This window comes from Girardinichthys multiradiatus, chromosome 1 (assembly GCF_021462225.1).
Source record: "Girardinichthys multiradiatus isolate DD_20200921_A chromosome 1, DD_fGirMul_XY1, whole genome shotgun sequence".
Classification (NCBI taxonomy): Eukaryota; Metazoa; Chordata; class Actinopteri; order Cyprinodontiformes; family Goodeidae; genus Girardinichthys; species Girardinichthys multiradiatus.
In genome coordinates, this window is record NC_061794.1 from 46467936 (window position 1) to 46478913 (window position 10978).

Genomic DNA, 10978 nt, shown 5'->3' on the forward strand with positions numbered 1-10978 from the left:
GATCCAATATAAACTGGTTCTGAAGGTTAAAACAGGAGTAAAGTTGGTCTTTGCTCTCTTTGGTAGAGGAACGGTGTGGATCACTGTTGGCTGTAGAACCACTGAGTTTTGAACTAGTGCTGTTCCTACCAGGTACCTAAGATGCTGCTGGAGAAAATGATCCAAACATGGTAGATGTTTCCTAAAAGCGTTCTTCTCCAGGGTAAGGTCCTACAGACTCCAACTGACAACTTATGAGAAATTCTTCAGCTCAGCACCTTTTATTTTCATTTCATGCCTACTGCTGAGGACGGGGAGCACCGGCTTCCTTTCAATTAGGAGCTGACTGATTCCTTCAACCTTTATTTTGTCATAACAACGATGTATTTTGTTAGGATTTTAAGCGATAGATGAACATAAAGTAGCTCATAACTGAATGGAAGAAAAATTATATTTTTTGAAATAGTCAGCTTCCCTGATTCAATACTTTGGAGAATCACCTTTTGCTGGAATTTTAGCTGCATCCCGTTGGATATAGTTTTTGACTTTGACTAGACCATTCTCAGACTGCTATATGTTAAGGGTCGCTTGTCTTCTACCTCAGTCTCAAGCCTTTGCAGCCCGTGGCTGATTTTCCTCCACTATTAGCTGGAATTTAGCTCCATCCAAGTTCCCTTCAACTCTGTTAGACTTTCCTTTTATTATTTTTAACTACATTTTGCATGTAGTTAAAAATAAAAATAATTAATTTTGCTCTCTTCTCAGCAGAGCACCTTCTTCATGTTTACTGTGTCCACCACACAACTTGTGACAAACTTTAAAAGGGACATCTTATATAGCTTTTTTCTTGCTGCTGTTACATAAAGGAAACATCTGGCTGTGAGAGGTGGTCTTTGAGGCCTAACAGCGGTTCCTTTAAACCTGATCCTGGACAGGAATTATCTTTGTACCGAGGACATCAGGTTTTTGCCCTCATCATCCGTTGTGTTTCAGACCACAATCTTGTTTGTCTCTGCTGTTGTTGGCCCACCTGAGGAACCAAACAAACCCCTTTCAGGACCCGCTGCAGTTAGCTTATCACTGTGGAGTTGGAGTTGAAGATGCCATCATACACCTGCTTCAACAAACCCACTGTCATCTGGACAAAGCCAGCAACACTGTGAAGATCATGTTCTTTGATTTCTCCAGTGCATTTAACACAATCCAACCTGATTTGCTTTGCCAGAAACTCCAGAAGACTCAGGTGGAGGCCTCAACCATCTCCTGGATCAAAGACTACCTGACAAACAGACCACAGTTTGTGAGACTGAAGGGTTGTGAGTCTAACCAGGTAGTCAGCAGCACAGGAGCACCACAGGGGACGGTACTCTCACCATTCCTTTTCACTCTGTACACCTCAGACTTCCAGTACAAGACAGACTCCCGTCATCTGCAGAAATACTCGGATGATTCTGCGGTTGTGGGGTGGATCAGAGATGGACAAGAAGATGAGTACAGGAAGGTGGTGGACCGCTTTGTGGAATGGTGTTGGAACAATGATGGAACATCTTCATCGTCAGTATTTGCGGCAAAATGCTGCAGATCTGCTATAAGTCTGCTTTGGAAAGTGTGATCTCCTCTGCTGTCATCTGTTGGGGTAGCAGCACCGAACCAGTGAACTAAAAAAGCTCAAGAAGCTGATAAAAAAGGCTGGTTCTGTTCTGGAAACTTTTCTGGATCCTCTGGAGACGATTGAGCATAAATGAAGAACATTACAGACAACCCTGAGCATCTTCATGAGACTGTTGTACAACAGTCAGAAGATTCCTCAGATCTGCTGTAATCCTGATACACCCATCAGCATCTAGAACATTCATTTCTCTTTGAGATGAGGCAGATTTTTCTACAACTCACGTCATTCTTTTACCTCAAGTCAGAGAAAATGTTTCCATACAATTTTAATGCATCCTACCTGCATGAGTTGTTTTTTCACTGCATATAACCATTCAGCCTTTACAGTGCAGAGATGTCACTGATGGCTCAGAGTCTCACCATGGGTTTCTGGTGGGAGGGTCCAGGAATGGCCACCCCACTGCTGGTGTTCTCCGCCTTCTTGGTGAGCTGCACGTAAACTTTCCCATGATCTTTAGACACCAGACAGTGGTAGAGGTCGTCATATTTGACCTCCAGGAAGATGCCCTCCCGGTCTACGTAGTCCCCTGGCTTCAGGAAGTAAACCACTTTAGAGGAGATGAGGACGCAGTAGGTGTCGATCGGCTCCACAGCTATGAAGCTGCCGTACAGAAGGGGATGGATTGTAAATGTGATAGAAGTGCTTATAATGTGGTCCTGGTTAACCTTCAATAGACCGGAAAAAAAGAAAACTTACAACTCGGAGTGAATGTTGTCTGTAAGCCGGAAGAGCTGCTCCTGACCTTCCGCCTGTGTGGCTGAGTATCGAGGCAGCAGACCCTGAGGACCCTTACAGCAGCGAGGCTTCCTGACCCCCTGCACAGTGAGTCTGAACAGGACAAAAAACACAAATACTCAGCTGTCAGTGCAGCTCAAAGCCAACCACGCACTCCAAGACACTAGAAGTGCTAAAGGTGGGAGGATTTGTGGTTAAAATACTCTGAAGAACCTGGAGCTGCTTTTGGAATCACTGAAAAAGCAAGTCCTGGTACAAAGAAAGCACGCCCTCTTCTGGTCCAAAGGCTTTAATAAGAATGATGTGGTCTTTACCAGGTTCTACAATTATTTAAATCTGAGCCAAGTGGACAAAAACACAACAAATTAAATACTGTCACTATTTACTGAACAAAGATGAAGCCACAATGGGAGAGCAGTGTCCCAGCTCTAAAAAAGCTGGAGGTTTTCCACTTTGCTGCAGTGTGTTAGCACAATGCCAAGAGGGAAAGAATTCAGCAATGACCTAAGAGAAACAAATGTTGCTGCCGTTCATCTGGAAGAGGTTATAAGGTAATTCCTAAACTGTCTAAAGTCAACCAATCCACACAGAAATGATCATTTACTAGTGGAAGACATTTAAGACAGCTGCCTACATCCCTGCAGATTTACCCCTATAATCAGAGTGGGTAATGCTCAGCAAAGTGACCAAAAACAGTCGGGTGCTCCACCTTAGACCTCTGTTAGCATGTTAAAGGTTAAAGTTTATGACAGACCAATTAGAATAAAAATATGGCAGCAAAGTTGTTTCTGCAAGAACCAGACGACTTCTGGAACAATCTCCTTTGGACCGGTGAAACCAAACTAGATGTTTGACCATAATGTGCAGGACCTTGTTTGGAGAAAACTAAAAGACGTATCAGAACGAACACCTCATACAGACTGTTAAGCACGATGAGGGAGGGGTGTTGATTTGGGCTTGTTTTGGTGCCACAGTACCCGGGACCTTGTGGTCACTGTGTTAACCATCACCGTGTGGCACGGCAGCTGCACTGCCGCTGAGAGGAAGGCTCTGCAGAGGGGGGTTAAGGCTGCACAGAGGACTTCCCACCACCTCAGATCTCTACACATCACGATGCAGGGGGAAGGACCTCCGCATCATGAAGGACTCCACCCATCCCGCACACAGACTGTGTCAGCCCCTTCCCTCAGGCAGGCGGCTGAGGAGCATTCAGAGCGAGACCACCAGGCTCAGAACCTGAAGCTGTCAGACTGCTGAACTCGAGCAACACTCTGAAGCCTCTCTCACTACACACTGACCTGCACTAAACCCTTCACCCAACATAGGTGCAATATTAAGGACTACCTCATGCTTTACATGTGTATTTAGTACTTTGCAAAGTTAATTTCAGCTCCACTATTTAACCGTGCATATTTCTTTTTTTTACTCTTCGTTACATATGTTCTTACTGATTGTTATTTATTATTAGATTTAGCTTTGTATGTTATACTTAGTTTTACTTAAGTATTAGGCTTCCTAACCGGGACATGAGACCACATTTCGTACCGTAACATGTAAACGTGAGCTGGTATGACAATAAAAATATTTAAATTCTTGAATTCATATACTCTGTATATGAAACCGTTCTAGAGTGAAATGGGAGTCCAACAGCTCAACCTAGGCCCAAACTGGGTCATCAACAGAACCATGATGCCAAACATTGCAGCAAATCTGCAACAGAACAGCTCAAAACGACAGTAATCAAGGTGCAGAAATGGCCCAGTCTAGGTCTAGACCTCATATGGACTGAAATGCTGTAGTGGGACCTTAAAGGATGTGAGAGACGCATAAAGTCAGTCAGAAAACCACTGCTGGAATGTTTGCTGCTAAAGGTGGTTCTAAAGCTGGATCATGGGTTGGACTTCCCTTTCTGGGGTCATCTTGGTTCAATAAATGGCGAAAAGGTGGAATCTGTTGGTTGTTTTTGTCCACTTATGGTTATATTTAAGTAATTTAGAACCTGGTAAAGACCAGATCAGTTTTGTTGTGTCCAGACATTTAAAACCATAGAACTGAAGGAGGGATAAATACTTTCTGTCCCCATCACTGTGTTTAACACTGCTGTACAACAACCAAAGAGAAGAACAGATAAATATTTAGTCAGGATAAAATCTCTCAACCCCCAAAACCCAGAAGCTGCTCTCATTCCCTCTCATCACAGAGATAAAACCACCTGTGGTTACTGAGGCTGGTTATGTCTCGGACCGTCTGGGCCGTCTCCGAGGCAAAATCCAAAGCTCCAACGACAGGTTTGGTGACGGTACCAACCAGACCTTTACCGAGTCCTGAGAAGAAACCACTGACTCCACCCTCCGTCTTCACCCCCTCCACTGTGGAGGTGATGATGCTCGTCATCCCCCCAATGATACCTGCGGAAAGGAGGATTAAATGTATGAGATTATTCATCACAATAATAAAGACCAAAGCAGCAGCCAATCATTTTCAGCTGTATTTCAGTAAATGTTTGTGTATTCTCGTTAAAACCACCAACAGCTTCAATAAACAACATGAAGAGGCACAGAAATATTCCTTGGATCTACCATGAGCGAGTCCATGAATCCCGGCCACTAGGTGCTCTCCACTGGTGGCACCGTGGTATCTGATGTACTCCCGCTCACTCTGGTGCCGGGTGTCCATGGTTTTACCCAGCCCGTCTGATAAAGTGCCTGCAAACTGACACAGAGAAGCCAGAAATGTTCACAACACGACAGCAGATCAAGGCTTGTTTAAGAGAGCATTTCAACAGGAGGGTGGGTCCGGGTCCGGACTGCATCGTGAGCGTACCTTGGCAGCAGAGTTAGATACTCCGTGCGTCACATTGCGAATGAGACCACTGACGTTCCCATACTTGATGAGTTCAGAAACGCCCTCTGTCACATCATTGAGGAGGCCCATTGGGTTCCCCAGGAAGTCCACAGAGCCGAGGATCTGAGCTGCCTGGCTCATGAGCTCCTGCAGGTGGGAAACATGGCACAGTAAAGACCCGGCACCAGATTTCAGGGTATTTGGATCAGTAAGTTTGGATGTGTGTCCTCTGACCTCTCTGAAGTGCTTGAGGATGTCGTTGATGATGATCTCCTGGGTCTCATATGGGTGAACCCTCGTAAACGGGTACATGTTGATGACTGCGTCCTCAAAACGGATCAGAGGGAATCCCAGGGTGCCTTTTAATGCCTGTCCAAGGAAGCAGCCATCCGACAGTCAAAGACACGATCAAATAGGAACCATTGGTTTAAATCGTAACACTAAACCTTTGTCACTTTAAAACTAAAATAATGCTTTTGAATTATTGATTTCACTCATGAATTGATGCCATCTAGAACGTCTCCTGCCTCAATGCAAATTTCATCTGATCCTGACTCCAGCTCTTACATTAGAGCAGGATTTCTACCAAATCTCCATTTTAAAACTCCAGACATTTCTAGTCTGCATTTTCTAGATTTTTCCATCTGTTTTGATAGTATTACAGATATTTCTGTTGTTCTCAGTGTTAAAGGTAGTGTCCAGTTTGGCAGTGTGACTAAGGATAATCTCACAGTTTTTTTGGCATCTGGACCAATTTAGATCTGTTCAAATCTATAATACATCGAAAATCTGGACTGCCTTCATCCCAGATTAAATCTTTAAAACACATTTTTAAAAAAATTCCCCCAAAAATTGCTTTGCATCTAAAACTAAACCCAGTTCAAAACATTGATTCCAGTTTAAAACCCGGATGTAAAAATATCAAAAGGCTAGAAAATGGCTTGAGGAAGATTTTAAAATGTGTATAAAATTGTTAATAACTCAAAAACCAACATGATCAAAGAGCTGAACTAAAACTTGTGATGTTGCAAACCAAACATCATCTAAAATATATATAAATAGAAAAAAACTTGAATAAACCAGAAACTCTGACTTTAATCTTTTAAATAATGTAATGAGATAAAAAGTCTAGAAACTCAAACTTTTTCTCTACACTGAATTTTAATTTTCTGCACAGGATCCATGCCAGCCTGATCTTTACTACCAGCCTCAGAAGTTAACGGTGAAGCCATAAATCCTGATGTATGGACGTATTCACTCTGCCAAAGAGGAACAATATGAACCGATGTTACCTTGAGGTCTGGGGGCAACTTGTGAGACGGGAGGATGCTGAGTTTGATCTGAGGGAGGCTGATCTTCAAATTCTCAAAGTAGTAGTGTTTATGGGGCCCCGTATCCTCGCTGGGCCTCTCATGCAGGTTTTCATCCAGTTTCTCCAGCTCTGTATTTATTACAGTTTTTTTTTTTTTTTTTACTTCTGAGCAAAAACACCCTGCTGACGTAGAACAGTTGACAACATTTCAACAACCATAAACTGAAGACCCACCAACTGCGGCCTTTCCATAACCAAAGAAGCTGAGCAGCTTGAGCAGCAGTTTTTCCTCAATGATGACCGTGAAGCGCCGCGCCGTGACCATGAGGTGCTGTCAACACATCAGGTTTAAATCATCAGATCAAAGTGATCCTGCTAGTTTCTCAGAGTCAAATCATTACGTCTCTTCAGGTAAACGTTTCATCCTCTCTCTGCTATGTTCTGGGTCAGTACATTGTTCAGATTTGTAAGGAAGAACAAGGTCCAGCTCAGAACTGTTTCCAGGACAAACGTATGAAACAACAAACAATTAAAATGATGTTTAAAGCTCATAATTAGGTTCCACACAGGGTCAAATCTATACATACACCCCCTGCTTGTTGGCAGAACCATTTATCTAACTGCTTTCCTGGTACTGACCTGGCTTTAATCCTGGTCCACCAATAGGGTTGATTTGGGACTTTGGGAAGTAATTCCTCAGGTTTAAAGTTTGATTTGTTTTTGAGATGATTCCTGTTAGGAAACCCATCTGTGTCCAGGTTTAACCTGTTTAGTTGTTGATTTGAGGTGAGGTTAAAGGATAAGGATGTAGTTCTCCTCCTTTTTTCACTTTATGCAATGCACCAGCACCACTGGCAGCAAAATATACCCTTAGCATAATGTTACCACCACCATGCTTTGGAGTGGCTACAGTGTTCTTAGGTTTAAAGAATCACTGAGTTTTCTGAACATTCTCATTTTACTATTGGCCAAACAGCTCAATCTTTGCCTCGTCTCACCAGGAAACATTCCTCTACAAGACATCGGGGTTGTCCATGTGAGCAGCTGTAAACGTAAGTCCTTGGTGGGTCCTGGGTTGTTCCTGAACATCCTGGCCAATATAATTTAAACCCAAACTGTTGGGTTAGATGGTGAAATGTAGACAATTGGGCGTTCCAACAGGATAATGGTCCCAAAAACAATTATATCTACTTTTGAGATGGATTATGCAGGCTAACATTTAGCTTCTAGAACAGCCTTCCCAAAGCCTTTACCTCAACCTACTAATTGTTTATGCACTATGAATACAAGCCACATCTATAAAACCACAACTAAACTATTTAAATTAATTCTACCAATTCAGTCAAAAGTAGTGAAATATGTGCCAGAAGCTTGTTGATGCCAACAAAGACCGTTTACTGGATGGCAGCCTGCAAATGGACATCTAACCAAATAATAGTGGGGTGTATGTATGTATCTTGACCCATAGGAATAGAGAAAATTATTAATTCATTTAAATTTCTGTCCCCTGTTCTTAGCTTTCAATCATTGCTTTTGTATAAACTGGAAAAGAACAGTTTGTTAAAATCATTATAGCCCAAAATGAAAATGGCATTTATGCAGATGATGAGCGGCTCTATAACTGGAACCAAACATGGTAAACCTGTGCACATGAATCTCACCTTAAAGAGTTCTGTGAGCATGAGTTTGCTGGGAACTTTGACTGCGTTGACCTGCAGAGCCGGGCCGCTGTCGTTTGCACCACTGTCCCCAGAACTGGGAGTCACACACAGCATCACAGGCTGGGTGGTGCCCAGCAGCTGGTTGTCCACCTGATAGCAGCAACAACACGGAGACAGTTATTTATATTATCAGCAGAGGGTCTGCAAGAGTACCCATGGCTTTGTATGTTTGCAGGAAGTTGCAGAAGCAGAGAAAAGAGCATGCATGGGATAAGCATCACCTGGATGTTCTGGATGCTCAGTTCCAGGACTTCGTTGGCTGCAGTGTGAGTGAAATGAACATCCACACCAGACATCGTTGTAAAAACAAGCTCCTCAGGAACCTTGTTGACCAAAGAGACCCCCAGACCGTCCTCCAGGTTTACCAACACCTAAACATAAAAATAGACACAACATCAACAAAGCACAGATCTAAAAAAGGACCCTGCAACCAAGGTATGTGTAAAAGCTCATGAATTTCTGCAGGAAAGGCAGGAACTTTAAGCATTTCTTTGAAATTACTGATGTCTGCAATTGATCCGAGATAAAGTTCAGAGGCTTGATGTTACGTAAATTTCATTCATTTGTGCCAGTCTTACCTCCAGCTCCTGCTCAAGCTCCGTCTTCTGTTCTTCCTCTTTGCTTCCATCCTGTTCTGTGCTGGAGGAGCTCCACATCATTCTCCTCTGACTGATGTCACTGATCTAAAACCAAACACGTTTTGCTGAGGGTTAGAGAGTCTTTTTCTTTGTGTTGATGTAAGGTGGAGGGACAGCTGGTAGGGCTGAAGACTTATTTATTATTTAGGAGAACAGCTCCAACAAAAGCTACAAGCTGTGTTTGCATGTAAACTGACAACCAGGACTAATCTCTATATAGACTGAATCTGCATCCAGTCGCATGATATTCTGTGGTATAGATACATTTACCATTTTAATCTCTACTCATATTGATTTATTGTATTATTAGGCATAAGCAGAAAGTAGTGCGGGATGCACAAATGTGTGATTTTAACAAGCTACTGTCAAAACCTCTGCAAACCTTCTGCAAGTGTCTCTGTGCAGCAGGGGCTCACCAGCACATAGATATGATGTAAGAGTGGAAAGCAGCAGGCCACAGAGGCTCATTGGATATGAAACAGGATGTTGATTCTTGGCTGGGTTTTATACTCACCTGAAGGACACGCGTTGGTCCATCTGGTAGAACCTGGACTGAGAGCACCCCTGATCCAGGTCTCATCTTTTGGTTGATGAACTGCTGCTCTGGACCAGGCTGTTCTACACCTGAATCTGGTCCCAGTACCACCTCAGCTCCGTCATACAGCCCTGCAATGCCCCTTTTCACCTGAGGGACACAAGTTCAGGTGGTTCACAGCACTGCGTGACAGACCAGGGTAGAAGCTGTGCACCACTGACATAACCTCACACACGGTACACCGGATAACATACGCATCCTTATTTCTTCCTCTGAGTAATGGAGCTGAAGAAGCACATTCATGTTTCATTTATTCCACAGAGCTGGTACATTAATGGAGACATGGCTGAGTTTTTGGGTACTGGTGATCGTTGTCTAATTAATTCTGTTGTGCTCTGTTTTATTGTCTGTAAACCTTAAACCCAAACAAGCCTGTTTTTTCTGCTAGTAACCTTTTCTAAGCTAACAGAGCAACCAGTCTTTGGGATAAACCTGAATTACTCCACATAAGAGACATGTCTACTCGATGGCCAACATCACCATGCCCTTCCTCCTCTTTGTGACGGCTCATGCCTTGACATTCAGCACTATAGAGGTATGCCGAGTTGCACCTGTAGGCTGGTGCTGCACTCGCGGAGTTCACTAAGAGACACTCTGGGGCACTTAGACAGCATGTTTACGACTTTTTCAGTTTCTTTTAGACTGAATTATTCATTTTAGGACACACTTTCACATGGACTGGCACTGCTGTACCTGTCAGAGCTTCTCCATATCCTCACCAGGTTGAAGCAGAGAGGTGACTGAGTTTTAAGCTTATAGGTTACCTCTGCACATCCACACAGCTCAGTCATTACACACTTTTAGATTCCTACTAAAGACCTTTTTCTTTGCATTTGGTTCCAGCTGACATCATTTTAGATGACTGCTTTATGGCTAGCTTTTGTTTTTATGCTCACAGTGATATTTCAGTGTTTTAGGTTAAGTATCTTTTATTATCATTTTATTGTCTTGCACTTTGGTCAATGTATGTTATTGTAAATGTGGTATTGACTGACAACGATGATGACTTTGTATCCAATCAGCAAACTTTTTAGCTCGACCTGCAGGTCGGAAACTTAAAAATCTGTTATTTTTCTGATCAGTGAACGCACCATTCAGCCTATCGACAAAAGGTTGCTACTGGGAGAAGAAGACTGAAAGCCAGCTGTTTTCAGTATCAGTGAGAATATTAAAAATGAGGTCTGATGAAGCTCAGTGGTGTAAGCAGTATTTAATTTCTACGGAGGCGTGTCAGCTCTTTATTTCGCTCCTTCACCAATTCATATGTTTGCAGTTTTGGCAGTTTTATAACAGACTTTTCCAGGTTTGAACACAGTTTAGTTCAAATAAATATACATATGTGCCCCTCTTGGTGATGCTTGTTGTACTGGAAAAGGAGTAGATTCACCCAGAGTCGACATGAGGAGACACGAGGAAAGCTTAATGTATCCAGCAGAGTTGCTCGGTTTGATTTGTTTGAGCTTTCAGCCTCTGGAAGGAGAC

The 10978-nt window shown here is 43.0% G+C and overlaps 1 protein-coding gene across 2 annotated transcripts in view; it reads right to left on the reverse strand.

Moving 5' to 3' along the window:
- Positions 1-10978, reverse strand: part of vps13d (vacuolar protein sorting 13 homolog D) — a 73605-nt gene that overhangs the window by 2534 nt on the left and 60093 nt on the right. For both annotated transcript variants that reach the window (XM_047359247.1, XM_047359182.1), the window contains 12 exons: positions 9416-9586; positions 8842-8946; positions 8485-8634; positions 8204-8353; positions 6777-6873; positions 6523-6671; positions 5465-5599; positions 5210-5377; positions 4966-5098; positions 4599-4794; positions 2348-2479; positions 2011-2251 (listed from right to left, as the gene is read on the reverse strand). In XM_047359247.1, the coding sequence (XP_047215203.1) occupies positions 2011-2251; positions 2348-2479; positions 4599-4794; positions 4966-5098; positions 5210-5377; positions 5465-5599; positions 6523-6671; positions 6777-6873; positions 8204-8353; positions 8485-8634; positions 8842-8946; positions 9416-9586 (1827 nt within the window). The remainder of the gene's footprint in view (positions 1-2010; positions 2252-2347; positions 2480-4598; positions 4795-4965; positions 5099-5209; positions 5378-5464; positions 5600-6522; positions 6672-6776; positions 6874-8203; positions 8354-8484; positions 8635-8841; positions 8947-9415; positions 9587-10978) is intronic.